The sequence below is a fragment of the Aegilops tauschii genome, chromosome 7 (genome assembly GCF_002575655.3).
Source record: "Aegilops tauschii subsp. strangulata cultivar AL8/78 chromosome 7, Aet v6.0, whole genome shotgun sequence".
Lineage (NCBI taxonomy): Eukaryota > Viridiplantae > Streptophyta > Magnoliopsida > Poales > Poaceae > Aegilops > Aegilops tauschii.
In genome coordinates this window covers 371,506,277-371,527,953 of record NC_053041.3, presented here as the reverse complement: position 1 = coordinate 371,527,953, position 21,677 = coordinate 371,506,277, and the positions used below count along the sequence as shown (strand labels likewise).

At 46.1% G+C, this 21,677-nt stretch overlaps 1 protein-coding gene across 1 annotated transcript; it reads right to left on the bottom strand.

Moving 5' to 3' along the window:
* Nucleotides 1-16,009: 16,009 nt before the first annotated feature.
* LOC109781238 (uncharacterized) lies at nt 16,010-18,337 on the bottom strand. Its single transcript, XM_020339840.4, has 3 exons — nt 17,812-18,337; nt 16,946-17,361; nt 16,010-16,783 (listed from the first exon to the last, which is right to left on the bottom strand). Exons 1-3 carry the CDS (start codon nt 17,977-17,979, stop codon nt 16,327-16,329), a joined length of 1,041 nt encoding a protein of 346 aa, XP_020195429.1. The 5' UTR covers nt 17,980-18,337; the 3' UTR covers nt 16,010-16,326.
* Nucleotides 18,338-21,677: the final 3,340 nt, after the last annotated feature.

Here is a 21,677-nt window from a genome sequence, read left to right as displayed (position 1 = left end):
GTAGGGTCAAATTCTTGGTTGGTAATGGGATGTCAACAAGATTTTGGGAGGATACGTGGTTAGGGGAGATGCCACTAGCCATACAATACCCCACCCTATATAACATTGTGCAACGTAAGGAGGATTACGTAGGCACAATATTTCAATCGACTCCCTTGAATATTCAGTTCAGACGTGCGTTAGTTGGTGAGCGATGGAATGCCTGGATGCACTTGGTTCGGAGATTGATAGATGTTCAATTATCCAACCAACCCGATCTGATGCACTGGAAGTTAGCTAGAAATGGGGTGTTTACGGTGAAATCTTTTTACATGGATCTAATTAATTCTGGCCCAATCTCGAGATCGTTACATATTTGGAAGGTTAAGGTTCCCTTGCGTATTAAAATCTTTATGTGGTTCGTACACAAGCAAGTGATCCTCACCAAAGATAACTTAGTAAAGAGGCGGTGGGTAGGTAGTTCACGCTGTTGTTTTTGTGATCATGATGAAACAATACAACACTTGTTCATAGAGTGCCCACTCGCGAAATTGCTTTGGCAAACGATCCATATAGCCTTTAACATTACTCGTCCAGTTAACATTGAATCGTTATTTGGGACGTGGTTAGTTGGGGTTGATCATATTACTGCGGCTCATATTCGGATTGGAATATGTGCACTTATATGGGCTATATGGAATTGCAGGAATGATATGATTTTTAATAGACAACATATTTTAACTTTCTTGCATGTCATCTTTAGAGCTACCGCATGGATCCGTACGTGGTACTTACTCACTCCTACAGACTCCAGGGAACATTTGGTTACTGGGTGCAACCAGTGGGAGATGGTAGCACAGGCTATATTCAACCGGTTCGGATGGCGGTCGCATAAGAGGGTAGGAGTCTAGGGAGCTTGTCCTTTACATTGTCATACCGATTGTGATATTGAGCATTCACTTTTCTTTTACTTTTTGCTCCGCTTGCGAGCTATAATACTTTTATGACTGTGTGCTACTTAGAGACTCTTTAATAAGATGGCTGGATGCATCGTTCCGATGCAGAGGCCAGGGGCAAGCCTCCTTTTCCAAAAAAAGTAAGTTGGATCAGATCGATCACCTTCTCTTGATCTCCTTGACCTTCTCTTTTAGCTTGGTAATGCCCATGTTCACTCTAAATTGCTTCTCCTGATCACATTATTACAGTAAAAAGGGAGTGCTTGATTTTCTTGCTTGTCTTTTTGAGAAGTTATTGAGGGAATGGAATGGACAGGCACCTTGACATAGCTCACACCGAGGTCTTTTCGGGTGTAACCCCGGGTGATATTCCACATGATGTACTGGTTGTAGTCCTTCAAGATCCTCTTGATGATGTCCGATGTCGAGATGCCATCGGTGCGCTTGGTCTCCTTGAACCTCCCAATGGACTTGACCTGCACAAACAACACACAAATCATACATTCCCAGTTTATATATAGGTCATGAGAATGAGGAGATTCGGATATTCTAACAAATTCGTAGTCGTCATTGGCAGCTCCTAGTGTCTGCATACTTGGAACAAAGCACATGAAGTTAGTTACACAAACTAATCAAATGGTTACAAACGCATACTGCATGGAATGGATGGAACTATAATTCTTCTTTCTCTTGCATGCGTCAAAGGGTGCTTCATACTACTACCTCCGTTCCTAAATATAAGTTTTTTTTAGAGATTTCAATAGGGACCACATATGGATGTATATAGTCATATTTTAGAGTGTATATTAAATCATTTTGCTCCGTATGTAGTCCGCATTGATATCTCTAGAAAGACTTGTATAGTATTTAGCAATGGAGGGAGTAGATGATTTGGAAGTATGCAAAGTGGATAGGTGGTATTTGTTACATATAAATAAGTATATACTGATGGAAGCGCGTCGTGCGCGACGTAGTCGATGCGGTTCTTGTTGAGGAACTCCTGGTTGACAATCCAGGGAGCATCAGGTATGACTTGGTCGACCCACCTTCAATAAGATTCAGAACAGAATGTAAGAGTAAGAAAAATTGCATTGCTAAAAAGGACGAGATTTTGAGCCCCCCCCCAAAAAAAGTGAGATACATGCTTGCAATGGCGAAGCGATTCCTAGCACTCCTCCTCGGTCATGACGGTCTTGCCCTTGTACCACTGAGTGACCTCGTCACTGCACCAGCCTGTAGAATTGTATTGAATAATTGTTGATGCAATATTGTGCCAGTACAAGAGGTATATATAAGAGGCAAGCCGCACCTGACCTAGCCCTATTACAAACCGAGTAGGAGTCCTAATCCTATTACAAGTTGTATTCTAACATCCCCCGCAGTGTCGACGGTAGGCTCGACGACGTTGAGACTGAAACGAATGTCTTGAAACGGAGTAGTCGCCAGGCCTTTAGTAAAGATATCAGCGAACTGAGCAGAAGTAGGCACGTGGAGAACGCGAACTTGACCGAGAGCCACCTTCTCTCGAACAAAATGAATGTCGATCTCAGTATGCTTGGTGCGACGGTGTTGAACCGGATTCCCTAACATGTAGACAGCTGCAATATTATCACAGTAAACAATGGTAGCTTGCTCAATAGGACGGTGCAGCTCCGACAGCAACTGGCGCAACCAAACCATTTCAGCAACCGCATGAGCCACAGCGCGGTACTCAGCTTCAGCAGACGAGCGGGAGACCATAACCTGCCTTTTTGAAGACCAAGAAACCAAATTGTTACCAAGAAAAACACAAAATCCTGATGTGGACCTATGAGTATCTGGACAACCAGCCCAGTCTGCATTAGAGTAAGCTGTCAAGGAGGTGGGAGAGGATTTGTTGATATGAAGACCTAAGTCTAGTGTGCCTTTGAGATATCGAAGAATATATTTGACATGATTGTAGTGTGGAATACGAGGATCATGCATGTATAAACAAGCTTTTTGGACAGCAAAAGAAATTTCAGGACGAGTGAGAGTAAGATACTGAAGTGCACCGGTAAGACTACGATAAAGAGAAGGATCAGAGAAAGGATCACCGTCGGCAGAGAGTTTGGAACCTGTATCAACAGGGGTATGAGAAGTTTGACAATCAAGCATACCAGCACGAGAAAGAAGATCCAGAGTGTACTAATGTTGAGACAAGAAAAGACCAGAGGAGTCACAAATAACAACAATACCTAAGAAGTGGTGAAGAAGACCTAAATCTATCATAGAGAATTCATGGCGAAGAAGAGAGATATTATGATCTAAAAATTATTGTGAGGAAGCTGTGAGGATAATATCATCAACATATAAAAGAAGGTAAGTAGTGTTGTTGTTGTAATGAAAGGTGAAGAGTGAAGTGTCAGAACGGGAAGGGGTAAAACCAATGGTTTGAGCATAAGTAGAAAAACGTTGGAACCAAGCACGTGGTGCTTGTTTAAGACCATAAAGAGATTTTTGAAGAAGACAAACATGATTAGGATAGGAGGAATGTTATTCTGTAGAAGGGCATCATATTCATCTTTCATAGCTGCGGCCCAATTAGGATCTAGGAGAGCTGATTTGTAAGATTTGGGTAGAGAGAAAGGAGATAAAGATGCATGAAGATTGAGACGATCTTTTGCAGGTAAACGAAACCCGGACTTGGCACGTGTGTGCATGGTATGATCGTTAGTAGGAGCTGGAACGGGAATAGCATGAGCAGGAGGGGTGGGGGAAGAGGTGGTGGACGCGTCCGGCGCAGCAGAGGAAGCAGACGCGGGGGATGGTGATGAAGACTGCGGCTGCAGGAAGTCTGCCGCATCAGAGTGTAATGTGTTTTCTTCTGCCGAGACAGAGGTGATGACATAAGTGGTGGTGGCAGGATCTGCTATTGCGGCTGGTTTCGCTGGATTGGTCGGCGGGTGAAAGAAGGGAAGATGATTGCGACGAGAGGGACCAGTGGACGGCGCGGGTGAGTTGGAATCTAATTGTTGACGCTCGGAAAAGGGGAAAATGTTTTCAGCAAATGTTACATGACGAGACACATGAACACGACCACTAACAAGATCTAGACAACGATAACCCTTGTGCTCGTCAGAAAAACCTAGATGGACACACAGTATAGAGCGCGGGGAAAGTTTGTTAGGAGAATTGGAGTAGGAGTTTGGAAAACAAAGACAACCGAAGACGCGAATGTCGGAGTAATTTGGATGAGAGAGAAATAAAGAGAAGTAAGTAGTAGTTTGTGGGTTAACTTTGGATGGACGAATATTGAGTAAATATGTGGCCGTGTGGAGTGCCTCTGCCCAGAACATCGACGGCATAGAAGATTGAATAAGCAGAGTGCGAATGATGTCATTAAGAGTACGAAGAGAACACCAGCTTTGCCGTTTTGAGGGGAGGTATAAGGACAGGAGAAACGTAAGAGAATTCCATATTGTAGAAAGAAATTTCGATTTTTAAAGTTGTCAAATTCACGACCATTATCACATTGTATGAATCTTATAGGGAGGAAAAAGTGGACCGAGACATAGCGTTGAAAGTTAAGGAATATATTATGAACGTCGGATTTGTTTCGTAAAGGAAAAGTCCAAACATAATGAGTAAAATCATCAAGAATCACGAGATAATACTTAAAACCAGATACACTTTCTATTGGTGATGTCCAGAGATCACAATGAAGTAATTCAAAAGGAAAAGTACTAGAGGATTGAGAGGAACTAAAGAGAAGGCCAACATGTTTGCCCAATTGACATGACTGATGAAGGAAATATGCCCTAGAGGCAATAATAAAGTATTATATATTTCCTTATATCATGATAAATGTTTATTATTCATGCTAGAATTGTATTAACCGGAAACATAATACATGTGTGAATACATAGACAAACAGAGTGTCACTAGTATGCCTCTACTTGACTAGCTCGTTAATCAAAGATGGTTATGTTTCCTAGCCATAGACATGAGTTGTCATTTGATTAACGAGATCACCTCATTAGGAGAATGACGTGATTGACTTGACCCATTCCATTAGCTTAGCACTCGGTCGTTTAGTATGTTGCTATTGCTTTCTTCATGACTTATACATGTTCCTATGACTATGAGATTATGCAACTCCCGTTTACCGGAGGAACACTTTGTGTGCTACCAAACGTCACAACGTAAATGGGTGATTAAAAAGGTGCTCTACAGGTGTCTCCAAAGGTACTTGTTGGGTTGGCGTATTTCGAGATTAGGATTTGTCACTCCAATTGTCGGAGAGGTATCTCTGGGCCCACTCGGTAATGCACATCACTATAAGCCTTGCAAGCATTGTGACTAATGAGTTAGTTGCGGGATGATGTGTTACGGAACGAGTAAAGAGACTTGCCGGTAACGAGATTGAACTAGGTATCGAGATACCGACGATCAAATCTCGGGCAAGTAACATACCGGTGACAAAGGGAACAACATATGTTGTTATGCGGTCTGACCGATAAAGATCTTCGTAGAATATGTGGGAGCCAATATGGGCATCCAGGTCCCGCTATTGGTTATTGACCGGAGACGTGTCTCGGTCATGTCTACATAGTTCTCGAACCCGTAGGGTCCGCACGCTTAACGTTACGATGACAGTTTTATTGAGTTTTGATGTACCGACAGAGTTCGGAGTCCCGGATGAGATCGGGGATATGACGAGGAATCTCGAAATGGTCGAGACGTAAAAATCGATATATTGGACGACTATATTCGGATTTCGGAAAGGTTCCGAGTGATTCAGGTATTTTTCGGAGTACCGGAGAGTTACGGGAATTCGTATCGGGCCTTAATGGGCCATACGGGAAAGGAGGGAAAGGCCTCAAAAGGTGGCCGCACCCCTCCCCATGGTCTGGTCCGAATTGGACTAGGGAAGGGGGGCGCACCCTTCCTTCTTTCTCCTTCCCCCTTCCCTTCTCCTACTCCCACAAGGAAAGGAGGAGTCCAACTCCCGGTGGGAGTAGGACTCCCCCCTATGGCGCGCCTCTCCTCTTGGCCGGCTGCCTCCCCCTTGCTCCTTTATATACGGGGGCAGGAGGGCACCCCAGAGACACAACAATTGATCCTTGAGATCTCTTAGCCGTGTGCGGTGCCCCCCTCCACCATATTACACCTCGATAATACCGTTGCGGAGCTTAGGCGAAGCCCTGCGTCGATGGAACATCATCATCGTCACCACGCCGTCGTGCTGACGAAACTCTCCCTCAACACTCGTCTGGATCGGAGTTCGAGGGAAGTCATCGAGCTGAACGTGTGTAGAACTCGGAGGTGCCGTATGTTCGGTACTTGATCGGTCGGATCGTGAAGACGTACGACTACATCAACCGCGTTGTGATAACGCTTCCGCTGTCGGTCTACGAGGGTACGTGGACAACACTCTCCCCTCTCGTTGCTATGCATCACCATGATCTTGCGTGTGCGTAGGAATTTTTTTGAAATTATACGTTCCCCAACAGTGGCATCTGAGCCTGGTTTTATGCGTTGATGCTATGTACGAGTAGAACACAAGTGAGTTGTGGGCGATATAAGTCATACTGCTTACCAGCATGTCATACTTTGGTTCAGCGGTATTGTGAGATGAAGCGGCCCGGACCGACATTACGCGTACGCTTACGCGAGACTGGTTTCACCGTTGCGAGCACTCGTTGCTTAAAGGTGACTGGCGGGTGTCTGTCTCTCTCACTTTAGTTGAACCGAGTGTGGCTACGCCCGGTCCTTGCGAAGGTTAAAACAGCACCAACTTGACAAACTGTCGTTGTGGTTTTGATGCGTAGGTAAGAACGGTTCTTGCTAAGCCCGTAGCAGCCACGTAAAACTTGCAACAACAAAGTAGAGGACGTCTAACTTGTTTTTGCAGGGCATGTTGTGATGTGATATGGTCAAGACATGATGTGATATAATTTGTTGTATGAGATGATCATGTTTTGTATCCGAGTTATCGGCAACTGGCAGGAGCCATATGGTTGTCGTTCTATTGTATGCAATGCAATCGCCATGTAATGCTTTACTTTATCACTAAGCGGTAGCGATAGTCGTAGAAGCATAAGATTGACAAGACGACAACGATGCTACGATGGAGATCAAGGTGTCGCGCCGGTGACGATGGTGATCATGACGGTGCTTCGGAGATGGAGATCACAAGCACGGTGCTTCGGAGATGGAGATCACAAGCACAAGATGATGATGGCCATATCATATCACTTATATTGATTGCATGTGATGTTAATCCTTTATGCATCTTATCTTGCTTTGTTTGACGGTAGCATTATAAGATGATCCTTCACTAAATTATCAAAGTATAAGTGTTCTCCCTGAGTATGCACCGTTGCGAAAGTTCTTCGTGCTGAGACACCACGTGATGATCGGGTGTGATAGGCACTACGTTCAAATACAACGGGTGCAAAACAGTTGCACACGCGGAATACTCAGGTTAAACTTGACGAGCCTAGCATATAACAGATATGGCCTCGGAACACGGAGACCGAAAGGTCGAGCGTGAATCATATAGTAGATATGATCAACATAGTGATGTTCACCATTGAAACTACTCCATCTCACGTGATGATCGGACGTGGTTTAGTTGATATGGATCACGTGATCACTTAGAGGATTAGAGGGATGTCTATCTAAGTGGGAGTTCTTAAGTAATATGATTAATTGAACTTGAATTTATCATGAACTTAGTCCTGATAGTATTTTGCAAATTATGTTGTAGATCAATAGCTCGCGTTGTTGCTTCCCTGTGTTTATTTTTGATATGTTCCTAGAGAAAAATTATGTTGAAAGATGTTAGTAGCAAAGATGCGGATTGGATCCGTGATCTGAGGATTATCCTCATTGCTGCACAGAAGAATTATGTCCTTGATGCACCGCTAGGTGACAGACCTATTGCAGGAGCAGATGCAGACGTTATGAACGTTTTGGCTAGCTCAATATGATGACTACTTGATAGTTTAGTGCACCATGCTTAACGGCTTAGAATCGGGACTTCAAAGACATTTTGAACGTCATGGACCATATGAGATGTTCCAGGGGTTGAAGTTAATATTTCAAGCAAATACCCGAGTTGAGAGATATGAAGTCTCCAACAAGTTCTATAGCTAAAAGATGGAGGAGAATCGCTCAACTAGTGAGCATGTGCTCAGATTGTCTGGGTACTACAATCGCTTGAATCAAGTGGGAGTTAATCTTCCAGATAAAATAGTGATTGACAAAATTCTCTAGTCACCATCACCAAGTTAGTAGAACTTCATGATGAACTATAGTATGCAAGGGATGAAGAAAGTAATTCCCGAGCTCTTCGTGATGCTGGAATCGATGAAGGTAGAAATCAAGAAAAACATCAAGTGTTGATGGTTGACGAGACCACTAGTTTCAAGAAAATGGCAAAGGGAAGAAGGGGAACTTCAAAAGAACGGCAAGCAAGTTGCTACTCAAGTGAAGAAGCCCAAGTCTGTACCTAAGCCTGAGACTAAGTGCTTCTACTGCAAAGGGACTGGTCACTGGAGGTGGAACTGCCCCAAGTATTTGGTGGATAAGAAGGATGGCAAAGTGAACAAAGGTATATTGGATATACATGTTATTGATGTGTACTTACTAGTGTTTATAGCAACCCCTCAGTATTTAATACTGGTTCAGTTGCTAAAGAGTAGTAACTCGAAAACGGGAGTTGCAGAATAAACAGAGACTAGTAAAAGGCGAGGTGACGATGTGTGTTGGAAGTAGTTCCAAGATTGATATGATCATCATCGCACACTCCCTATACTTTCGGGATTAGTATTGAAACTAAATAAGTGTTATTTGGTGTTTGCGTTGAGCATGAATATGATTTGATCATGCTTATTGCAATACGGTTATTCATTTAAGTTAGAGAACAATTGTTGTTCTGTTTACATGAATAAAACCTTCTATGGTCATACACACCAACGAAAATGGTTTGTTGGATCTCGATCGTAGTGATACACATATTCATAATAATGAAGCCAAAAGATGCAGAGTTGATAATGATAGTGCAACTTATTTGTGGCACTGCCGTTTAGGTCATATCGGTGTAAAGCGCATGAAGAAACTCCATACTGATGGACTTTTGGAACCACTTGATTATGAATCACTTGGTACTTGCGAACCGTTCCTCATGGGCAAGATGACTAAAACACCGTTCTCCGGAACTATGGAAAGAGCAACAGATTTGTTGGAAATCATACATACAGATGTATGTGGTCCGATGAATATTGAGGCTCGTAGCGGGTATCATTATTTTCTGACCTTCACAGATGATTTGAGCAGATATGGGTATATCTACTTAATGAAACAGAAGTCTGAAACATTTGAAAAGTTCATATAATTTCAGAGTGAAGCGGAAAATCATCGTAACAAGAAAATAAAGTTTCTACGATTTGATCGTGGAGAAGAGTATTTGAGTTACGAGTTTGGCCTTCAGTTAAAACAATGTGAAATAGTTTCACTACTCACGCCACCTGGAACACCACGGTGTAATGGTGTGTCCGAACGTCGTAATCGTACTTTATTAGATATGGTGCGATATATGATGTATCTTATCGATCTACCACTATCGTTTTGGGGTTATGCATTAGAGACAGCTGCATTCACGTTAAATAGGGCACCATCAAAATCCGTTGAGACGACGCCTTATGAACTGAGGTTTAGCAAGAAACCAAAGTTGTCGTTTCTTAAAATTTTGGGGATGCGATGCTTATGTGAAAAAGTTTCATCCTGATAAGCTCAAACCCAAATCGGAGAAATGTGTCTTCATAGGATACCCAAAGGAGACTGTTGGGTACACCTTCTATCACAGATCCGAAGGCAAGACATTTGTTGCTAAGAATGGATTCTTTCTAGAGAAGGAGTTTCTCTCGAAAGAAGTGAGTGGGAGGAAAGTAGAACTTGATGAGGTAACTGTACCTGCTCCCTTATTGGAAAGTAGTTCATCACAGAAATCTGTTCCTGTGAATCCTACACCAATTAGTGAGGAAGTTAATGATGATGATCATGTAACTTCAGATCAAGTTACTACCAAACCTCGTAGGTAAACCAGAGTAAGATCCGCGCCAGAGTGGTACGGTAATCCCGTTCTGGAGGTTATGTTACTAGACCATGACGAACCTACGAACTATGAAGAAGCGATGGTGAGCCCAGATTCCGCAAAATGGCTTGAGGCCATGAAATCTGAGATGAGATCCATGTATGAGAACAAAGTGTGGACTTTGGTTGAATTGCCCGATGATCGGCAAGCAATTGAGAATAAATGGATCTTCAAGAGGAAGACGGACGCTGATAGTAGTGTTACTATCTACAAAGCTAGAATTGTCGCAAAAAGGTTTTTCGACAAGTTCAAAGTGTTGACTATGATGAGAGTTTCTCACTCGTATCTATGCTTAAGTCTGTCCGAATCATGTTAGCAATTGCCGCATTTTATGAAATATGGCAAATGGATAAACAAAACTGCATTCCTTAATGGACTTATTAAAGAAGAGTTGTATATGATGCAACCAGGAAGTTTTGTCAATCCTAAAAGTGCTAACAAAATATGCAAGCTCCAGGGATCCATCTATGGACTGGTGCAAGCATCTCGGAGTTGGAATATACGCTTTGATAAGTTGATCAAAGGATATAGTTTTATACAGACTTGCGGTGAAGCCTGTATTTACAAGAAAGTGAGTGGGAGCACTACAGCATTTCTGATAAGTATATGTGAATGACATATTGTTGATCAGAAATAATGTAGAATTATTCTGCAAAGCATAAAGGAGTGTTTGAAAGGAGTTTTTCAAAGAAAGACCTCGGTGAAGCTGCTTATATATTGAGCATCAAGATCTATAGAGATAGATCAAGACGCTTGATAAGTTTTTTTTTTCAATAAGTACATACCTTAACAAGATTTTGAAGTAGTTCAAAAATAGAACAGTCAAAAAAAGAGTTCTTGCCTGTATTACAAGGTGTGAAATTGAGTAAGACTCAAAACCCGACTACGACAGAAGATAGAAAGAGAATGAAAGTCATTCCCTATGCTTTGGCCATAGGTTCTATAAAGTATGCCATGCTATGTACCAGATCTATTGTATACCCTACACTGATTTTGGCAAGGGAGTACAATAGTGATCTAGGAGTAGATCACTGGACAGCGGTCAAAATTATCCTTAGTGGAATAAGGATATGTTTCTCGATTATGGAAGTGACAAAAGGTTCGTCGTAAAGGGTTACGTCTATGCAAGTTTTGACACTAATCTAGATGAATCTAAGTCTCGGTCTAGATACATATTGAAAGTGGGAGCAATTAGCTAGAGTAGCTCCGTGCAGAGCATTGTAGACATAGAAATTTGCAAAATACTTACGGATCTGAATGTGACAGACCCGGTGACTAAAATTATCCCACAATCAAAACATGATCACACCTTAGTACTCTTTGGGTGTTAATCACATAACGATGTGAACTAGATTATTGACTCTAGTAAACCCTTTGAGTGTTGGTCACATAGAGATGTGAACTATGGGTGTTAATCACATGGTGATGTGAATTATTGATGTTAAATCACATGGCGATGTGAACTAGATTATTGACTCTAGTGCAAGTGGGAGACTGAAGGAAATATGCCCTAGAGGCAATAATAAAGTATTATATATTTCCTTATATCATGATAAATGTTTATTATTCATGCTAGAATTGTATTAACCGGAAACATAATACATGTGTGAATACATAGACAAACAGAGTGTCACTAGTATGCCTCTACTTGACTAGCTCGTTAATCAAAGATGGTTATGTTTCCTAGCCATATACATGAGTTGTCATTTGATTAACGAGATCACCTCATTAGGAGAATGACGTGATTGACTTGACCCATTCCGTTAGCTTAGCACTCGATCGTTTAGTATGTTGCTATTGCTTTCTTCATGACTTATACATGTTCCTATGACTATGAGATTATGCAACTCCCGTTTACCGGAGGAACACTTTGTGTGCTACCAAACGTCACAACGTAAATGGGTGATTATAAAGGTGCTCTACAGGTGTCTCCAAAGGTACTTGTTGGGTTGGCGTATTTCGAGATTAGGATTTGTCACTCCAATTGTCGGAGAGGTATCTCTGGGCCCACTCGGTAATGCACATCACTATAAGCCTTGCAAGCATTGTGACTAATGAGTTAGTTGCGGGATGATGTGTTACGGAACGAGTAAAGAGACTTGCCGATAACGAGATTGAACTAGGTATCGAGATACCGACGATCAAATCTCGGGCAAGTAACATACCGGTGACAAAGGGAACAACGTATGTTGTTATGCGGTCTGACCGATAAAGATCTTCGTAGAATATGTGGGAGCCAATATGGGCATCCAGGTCCCGCTATTGGTTATTGACCGGAGACGTGTCTCGGTCATTCTACATAGTTCTCGAACCCGTAGGGTCCGCACGCTTAACGTTACGATGACAGTTTTATTGAGTTTTGATGTAGCGAAGGAGTTCGGAGTCCCGGATGAGATCGGGGATATGACGAGGAGTCTCGAAATGGTCGAGACGTAAAAATCGATATATTGGACGACTATATTCGGGTATTTTTCGGAGTACCGAAGAGTTACGGGAATTCGTATTGGGCCTTAATGGGCCATACGGGAAAGGAGAGAAAGGCCTCAAAAGGTGGCCGCACCCCTCCCCATGGTCTGGTCCGAATTGGACTAGGGAAGGGGGGCGCACCCTTCCTTCTTTCTCCTTCCCCCTTCCCTTCTCCTACTCCCACAAGGAAAGGAGGAGTCCTACTCCCAGTGGGAGTAGGACTCCCCCCTATGGCGCGCCTCTCCTCTTGGCCGGCTGCCTCCCCCTTGCTCCTTTATATACGGGGGCAGGGGGCACCCCAGAGACACAACAATTGATCCTTGAGATCTCTTAGCCGTGTGCGGTGCCCCCCTCCACCATATTACACCTCGATAATACCGTTGCGGAGCTTAGGCGAAGTGGAACATCATCATCGTCACCACGCCGTCGTGCTGACGAAACTCTCCCTCAATACTCGGCTGGATCGGAGTTCGAGGGACGTCATCGAGCTGAACGTGTGTAGAACTCGGAGGTGCTGTACGTTCGGTACTTGATCGGTCGGATCGTGAAGACGTACGACTACATCAACCGCGTTGTGATAACGCTTCCGCTGTCGGTCTACGAGGGTACGTGGACAACACTCTCCCCTCTCGTTGCTATGCATCACCATGATCTTGCATGTGCGTAGGAATTTTTTTGAAATTATACGTTCCCCAATAGTGGCATCCGAGCCTGGTTTTATGCGTTGATGCTATGCACGAGTGGAACACAAGTGAGTTGTGGGCGATATAAGTCATACTGCTTACCAGCATGTCATACTTTGGTTCAGCGGTATTGTGAGATGAAGCGGCCCGGACCGACATTACGCGTACGCTTACGCGAGACTGGTTTCACCGTTGCGAGCACTCGTTGCTTAAAGGTGACTGGCGGGTGTCTGTCTCTCTCACTTTAGTTGAACCGAGTTCCCCAACAACTGACACATAGAAGAATTATGAGAATCTCTATTACAAGGTATTGAAAATTTAGTAAGAAGTGGGGATAACACATTTTTATTGGGATGGCCGAGACGTTGGTGCCACAGATCAACAGAGGCCACCATAGATGTTGGAGGAGCAGCGACCGAAGCACCATGGAGAGAATATAAATCACCGGAGCTATTGAATCGAGCGATCTCGGCCTTGGTCGGGTAGTCCTTCACAGACAAACCAAAGGGGTCAAACTCAACAGAAACATGATTATCAGTGGTGATTTGGCGAACAGAAATCAGATTTTTAATAAGAGCAGGAGCTACAAGAACATCACGAAGAAGCAAAGGCTTAGTTGGGGATTGGATTTGAGCCTGACCGACACAGTAAATAGGAATAGAGGATCCATCACCGAGAGTAATGGAGGGAAAAGGCGAAGGTGTGCAAGAAGAAAGCAAATTACTCGATGCAGACATATGACGAGAAGCACCAGAATCGAAAATCCAATCCGTACCTGAGTTCCCTTGTGCAGCAAAGTTGTTCATGGCTTGTAGAAAAGCAGCTTGGTCCCAGCTCGGAGTCGAAGTAGAGGCCGGTGTAGTCATGGGAGCTTGCGGGTGTGGTGGCGTCGGCAGTAGGCCGGCATCGGCGTAAAGAGAGAAGCACCATCATTGTACTGTTGCATGTAGGGGGGCGATGGAGCGCCATAGGATGCATAAGGACTGGTGTTGTAGATCGGCGGCGCGTAGGCGGGAGCACCGTGGTACGCGGCCGTCGGCTGTCGGGGCGCGAGGACGGGCGCGCCGGTGTGAGGGCGAGCACCGGGCTGCCAGCCACCGGTATAGGTAGGCGGGGCACCATATGGCGTAGGGGCGGACCAGGGCATAGGCCACGCCTGGACTAGCCCTGTCCATGGATCAGGAGATGGGCGCCACCGGGTGGCGGTGGTGGTGCAGTTGATGAAGCCCGGGGCGGAGCAGGAGTCGGCGTCGTGCGGAACTGCGGCGGCCTAGGGTTTTTGCCCCGGTAGTTAGGACTTGGACGCCAGCCGGATGGTTGAGGAGGTGCTGTTGGTGGAGGTGGCGGTGCCGGCGTCGACGCAGGCGGGCGAGGAGAAGCAGTGAAGACCTGAGGACGGGAGTCCTTCGTAGTTAGGGCACGATCGGCCTATTGGAGCATCGAGCGAACCTCGGCGAAGGAGGGACGCGGACGCATCATAGGGATGAAGGAGGCCTGCTTCTCGAACCGCTCGCTGAGGCCGACGAGGAGGACGTTGATGAGCTGGCGATCGTCGATCGGATCACCAAGTTCGCGGAGTTCATCCGCGATCGCCTTGAGGCGTTGGCAGTAGACGCCGACTGGTGAATCACCTTGCACCGTATTTCGAAGCTCGGTGTGGAGATTGTTGGCGCGAGCGTCGACGTTGTCCTGGAAGAGCTGACGAAGGGCCGCCCATAGATCGGCGGCGGAGGCACCGTCACAGTGGACGAGATTGAAGATCTCTGTGGAGACTCGCATGTAGATCCATTGAATGATGCCGAGATCATCCTTGACCCATTGCGGATCATGAAGTTGAGGTAGAGAGTCGTCGGCAACGTGAGAGCGGAGATTGCATCGTCCAAGGTGGACGTCGAAGAGGTGACGCTAATGGTAGTAGCTGTGAGCAGCAAGGTCTAGGGTTATGCGGATGTAGGGGCTAATATCGGAGATGGTGTCGGTGAAGGAGATGGAAGGGGGTATTGGTGGGAGTAAAGCTAGAGTAGAGGTAGAGACGGAGGAGGCCGTGGCTGCAGCGACCTTGGCGGCGACAATGGCAGCGTGCCGCTCGAAGTAGCCGGGCGGCGGCGGGGCTGGCGGGTTAGCCATACCCTAGGATCGAAAGTCTGATACCATATAGAATTGTATTGAATAATTGTTGATGCAATATTGTGCCAGTACAAGAGGTATATATAAGAGCCAAGCCGCACCTGACCTAGCCCTATTATAAACCGAGTAGGAGTCCTAATCCTATTACAAGTTGTATTCTAACATAGCCCACGGGCAAATAGGTGTTGGGGAATCTGAGGACAGAGACAAGAGTTGCAAACAAGGACATCATAATTCAGAACCGAAGGAGGTTTGCAACTGTGAAAGCTGGAAGGGGAGGAGAGCTCTCACGATTTCTTGGCCTGTTCGAGCGCACGAGCATGGCCGAAGTGGAAGAGATCGTAGATGCCGTCACCGTACACCCTGACAGCGACAGGCCGCTGTGTCCCCGGTGACGACGGCATCGGGTTGTACCACACCGTCGCCGGCGGCTCCTGGCCCTGGCTTTCCGCTTTGGCGCTTTCCCTTTACTCCTCCGCTGGCTTCATCACCGCCGTTACCACGTGGAAACGGAGCCGCAAAATGCAACGGTTTCCTTTTCAGAGCGATGAGGCCACAATTCAAGCATGGCCATTGCTATTTACGGATACATACAGACTCCAATCTTGCCATGCCAATCATGGTAAATTTGGCATTGGTCATCAAACTACATAATAATTCACAAAACACATTAGAACTGGAAAAAATGCTTTCACTCTTTTACTTGCAACACATGATAATTCACAAAAGGAAGGAGAAGATTGGAATTTGTACAATTTTCAAGGACTATTGAAATATGTGACTCAATAATGAACAAATTAACATTACATCGTAATCTGTATGGAGTAGTCAACAATTACTATCGCTATTTCTTCAACAAAGGAGCAGATCAGGAACAAGTACCCGCAAACCAAAAGTAACTAGACATACAAGCCAACCAAAGAAGAACATCTGAATTAGTCTGCATTTCATGGACAACTATGGGAGAGCTGAATTTGCTTCCGGAACGTCATCATTACTGCTGAGGCTGCCCTCCCCCTCCAAGAACCTTCCTAATATTCTGCCGCTGCTCCGATGACAGCCTCTTCGGGAAATCAACATCGAACCTGATTCTCAGATTGCCTCTCCTCCCATTTTCTTTCACAATAGGCATCCCCTCCTTGGCGATTGCAAGCTCATATCCCGGTGTTACCACGTCTGTCAGCTTGATCACCAGGTCACGCCCATCGAGGGTCTTCAGATTCACTGTGGTTCCTGCCAATGCATCCACCAGGTCGATCTTCTGGTAGATCAGCAGGTCGTTGCCTTCCCTCGTGTACTCATCATGAGGCTTCTCGTCGATGACGAAGACGAGATCGGCGGCGAGCTGGTTCGGCTGCTCATTGCCCTTGTCCGGAAATGTGATCTTGGTCCCTTTCTTCCATCCGGGTTTTATATCGATTGTCAGAATCTCCGATTCAGTGCCCAGTTGCCTGTTAAAAAATGAGCAGGTAAGAGAAAGGTCATATGGGAGAAAATGAAATGGGTATGCATCAACCATCATGTTCTTGACACCTCCATCTGACTCCAGTATGGGGCCAGTTTGGAATGCAGGATAGAAATTCATGGAAATATCAGGGAATCAGTGCAATTACCCATTAGACTTGACAATGTTCCTGGATATCTTCATCTTGCGTGTCGAACCAGAGTATAGCTCTGGAAGCGTGCATGTAAGCTTCGTCTCCACGGGCGGTGGCTTCCGGGGCTGGCTAGAGCTGGCGCCGACAGGATCATTGTATGATCTGAATTTGCTCTCGGTGCCACCACCGAACCCACCAAAGGTGCCGGCGCCTTCTGTCTGGAACCTCATCGACTTGGCGCGCCCCATCCCCTCAAAAGGCTTGCTGCTGCCGAAGAACTCAGCAAAGACGTCCTCGGCATTCCGAGGATTGAAACGGTGGTTGGTGGAGCCATTCATAGATGACGACGAGCTACCGGCCTCCGCGGAGGCCTTCAGGCCCTCCTCCCCATATTGATCATATATTGTCCTCTTCTGCGGATCACTCAGAACCTGAAAGGCAGTAGATGTTGGTCATAAAAGAAATCCAGCAATCTGCGCAAGCATTACTTTGAAGCATCACCGTAAAACTTGCAAACATTTTAATCATACAATTCTTGCAATCAGATTAGCAGGCAGGCATAATATCTGTATATTTGTGTGTGCAAAAATCAAGATTGATATTGGTAAAAAAATCCAGCGATTAAGCAGAATTATCTTGACAGTTGACACGCTAGCATTTTTATTATCGCAAGTACGATTGTTGCAATCAGATTAGCATTTGTTTTTGTGTGCAAAAGTCAAGATTGGCATAACAAACGACACATAATGCCCATAAAACTGACATGGATGCAACGCTTTGTAGATCGCAGTCGAAACAGATGGTAGTATGATGGTTGCGAGCGGCATTTGTAAGAAGGATTAAAATGGGAGAGCAAATGGGTTTGATTAGAATAGACGTACCTCGTAGGCCTCGGAGATCTTCTTGAACTTGGCCTCGGCCTCTGCCTTGTTGTCGCCGGGGTTCTTGTCGGGGTGCCACTTCATGGCCAGCCGGCGGTACGACTTCTTGAGATCGTCCTCCGTGGCGCTCCGGTTGACCTTGAGCACGCTGTAGTAATCCAGCCCCATCTTCCCCAACGCTCATGCCAAGAAGAACAAGGACGGACAGCAACGCACGCCGACGACCTCCCGTAACGGATCCGCACGGCGCCAACGAACCCCGACCCGCCCGGAACAAATGCGTGGAATTGGACACGATTCAGAGCAGGAGCGGCAATGGGAGGGAGGATAGCAGCGTCCCGCTTTCCGTTACGGTATTTGTTTTATCCAAATCCGATGGAAGCAGCCAAGATACCCGGCCAAACCAGCAGCGCGAAACGGGATCGAATTGGAAGGAGTCAAGGGGAGTTTGCGGGGAGGGAGAAGAAGAGACAAAGTGGTGTAGGAGATCTTGGAAGAAGGAGGAGAAGGAGGTGGTGGCGGGGATGGAAGGGACGACGACGACAGCCAGAGAGAGGGGGGATGAAAGAGACAGACAGGGGGAGACGCGTTGCGGCATTATTGGCCCTGATGCTCTCCGCCCAAATCTTCTTCCTTTCCGTGCTTTTTTGCCTTGAGGGAAGTAGCTACGCGCCATCCGCGGGCGGCGTTTCACGTGGGGCCGCCATGTGGGCCAGACCAATCCACCTGGCTCCGGTTTATTCGTTGGGTGTTTTTTTTTGCGGGGATATTCGTTGGGTGTTAGGAAGCCTTTGTTTGGTTGCTTCTAAGTGGATGCTATTTTTAAAACTTACTAGATAATTACCCGTGCGTTTGCTACGGGACAACAGACAATTTTAATATTTTCACATAAATCATGTCTAACACATAATTTTACGATCCTCATGTATATCAAACAACATAATTCGACTACAAATCATTCAGTCCAACACAGCTTTGCAAAAGATCATATTGTTTTTTTTCGTCACAACAATCTGTATAACATATATACGGACAAATGAGAAACAATAGTAGATCAACTAAAAATAATAGTAGTAGAAGTACACGCTCCCATAGCTAGCACACAACATAATTTTGTCTATCTATGCGTATGCATTAGCAGCAACGGTATTAGACACATGCCCCTCTCTGTTTATGCATTAGCAGAAGCAGCACATCAGCGGCATCACTCGGTCACGGAAAAATAATCGCTCCATCTCTCTCTCTCTCAACGCCCGAGGCCTGGTTCATCTTGCGAAATCATGCACAACTCCGGTTGCTGCTGCTCGTCGGCATGGCCCCTGCGCCTTTCTCACACACACACACACACTCTCTCTCCCATACAGAGCAGCAGAAGCCAGCAAGCCCACGTCGGTGTCGGCCCCCTGCCCGTCCCTCTCTTCTCTCCCTACACCTCGAAACGAACTGATCCCCTCCAGCAGCGGCCGATACCACCTTCCTTTTAGCTCCTCCCGGTATCCAGCCTCGGCGGCCACGCAAACGCGCGGATCCAGAAAAGACACTCTGTTCTGCTCGATTTGAGAAAAAAAACGGAGGAAAGGGAACGAACCTGTAACGCGGATGAGAAGGATCGTAGTGGATTGGCGGAGGAGATCAAAGGCGTGGCGGCGCCAGGAGCCAGGTGGACGGCGGCGGGAAACCCTAGTATGCATCAGGAATACAAAGAGAGATGGGAGAGATCGTGTGCATGCCTGCATGGAGGAGTTTCGGCTTAGAATTAGGGAGACAAATTAGAGCGTAATTTGAGGCTGTTTTTTTTAACTTGAGGCTGCTTTTCTTCTTGAAAACCTATGAAAGGAAAGTCAGAGATGAAAGGGGCGGAATTTTTTTTCAAAACGTAGTGATGCGGAGGAGGTCGGACGAAGCCCACAACGTAAGATGGGAAACGGAACGTTCCGTTCCTTTTAGGTAGTAGAGACTAGTAAGAGCATCTCCAACAAAAGATGTATACATACTACCTTTTGCACCACCTTTCCAGCAGATGATGCTGATGTAGAAAAAATAACATCTCTGTCTCTCGAAGATGTAAACTACAACACCTCGCGGTGCAAATTTGCATCTCCACCACATGGAGATGTAAAAACGCAACTGCCCACCAACTGCCCAAGTGTCGTCCATTTGTCTTTCGCCCGACCAGCAGCCGTCCGACTCCCGGCCATCCCCCTCCCGCCCGCCGCCCCCAATGCCGATGACCCTGTCGCTTTCTCCGACTTTGCCACCGCCTCCGTGCCAACTTTCCCCAATGCGGCCGCCTCCGCCTCCATGTCGCCGCCGCGATGCCGACGCCCTGGATTTGCCTCACCCCGGCCGATCGCCATCGCGCCGGAGGCTGCAAAGAAGCAGCGGGCCGCCAAGCCACGTGGTGGAGGCGTGAAGCGGTCGGCGGCGCGGAGCCGCAACCCGGCGGGGTACCAACCTCGGCCGACAAAATCTCAAAGCCGGACGCGGCTACGGAGGGCGATTTGCAGCCGCCGCCGACCTTGGCCTCCTCCTCCGGCCACAGAGCTCCTAATCCACCTCCTCCTCCGTCGCCGCCGGCCATGGAGGAAGATGTGTCCACGCTGACGGCAACCGCATCCAACATGTTCAATGATATGTCGCAAAGGTAAAACAATTGTTTGTGCATTTCTTTGTTGTTTCAATTATGGATTCCAATAGAATGTGAAATTGATTGCATGTACGTCCATTTGTAGTCTTGATGATGAAGCTTTCATGTGCGCGACAAATGTGACAAATGACGATTATTCACATGAGTATGCATCACAAGAATACGAAACTCTACAATATGGTGATGACAATCTCGACATGGATGATGAGGGCTTCATTATGAAGGGAAGAGCCGCAAATTATCCCAACGTCGAAGATGTGTTGATTTGCATCGCATGGAAGAAAGTCTCTCAAGATGCAACCGTTGGGACCGACCAATCCACCAACACTTATTGGCAACGCATCAAGGAGTACTTCGATGCGCGCAACACTAGCGACCACTATCGCTCAAGTGACTCCCTTCGTCAATGTTGGGGCACCATCAACGCCGAATGTCAAAAGTGGGCGGGTTGCTTGGCAGGTGTTGATCGCATGAACCTGGGTGGTTGAGGTAATAGTGACTTGGTAATAATCATTTGTTCTTGTGTGTTTTCTCTACATTCCGCAAATGTTGAAATGTTGACTAGTTTGATGATGACATGTTGGTTGTTTTTTTGTAGAAAATGATTGCGCAAGGATTATTTTGAGATAGGAACAACAAAGGAGAGAAGAGGGGGGAGAAAGGAAGAGCTTTCACTTTTCAACATTGCTACAAAGAGCTCAAGGATGAGGAGAAGTGGAAAACTAGAGAAGTTTTCAATGCTTCGAAGAAGAAAAGTGTGGTGGTGGAGGATGAAGAAGATGTCCCCGGTGATGAGAGAAGGAGCCCAACCCCTCACTCGGCGACTAAATCATATAGGCCCGTCAGAACTAAGAAGGTGAAGGGAACCCAGGCCGGAGACAATGATAAGGAAGTATTTGATGCCATCGTCATGGCAAGGAAAGAGTATGCAAAAGAAAAAAATGCTGAAGCTCAAAGAAATGGAGGAGACGAGCGAAGTCGAGCGACGGAGGGCGGCTGAGGAGGAGAAGAGGGCGACAACCGAAGAGAGGTTGGCGGCGGTCGAGGAGAGAAAGGTTGAGCTTGAGGAGAGAAGGCGGCGGTCGAGAGATGAAGATGGTCAAGGAGAAAGCACTCAAGTTTATGTTCATGGACACATCTACTCTTGATGCCAAGGCAAAGGCGTATGTCGAACTTTGTCGCGATGAAATGCCCATGAAGAAGCAAATGCTCATGAAAA

What these genes read in the sequence shown, in the direction of transcription:
- LOC109781238 (XM_020339840.4), bottom strand. Translation starts at nt 17,979, where the DNA reads ATGGGGCTGGATTACTACAGCGTGCTCAAGGTCAACCGGAGCGCCACG. An exon ending in AGATCTCCGAGGCCTACGAG is followed by an intron (nt 17,362 to 17,811) that starts GTACGTCTATTC and finishes ACTGCCTTTCAG; the next exon opens with GTTCTGAGTGATCCGCAGAA. An exon ending in AACATTGTCAAGTCTAATGG is followed by an intron (nt 16,784 to 16,945) that starts GTAATTGCACTG and finishes ATTTTTTAACAG; the next exon opens with GCAACTGGGCACTGAATCGG.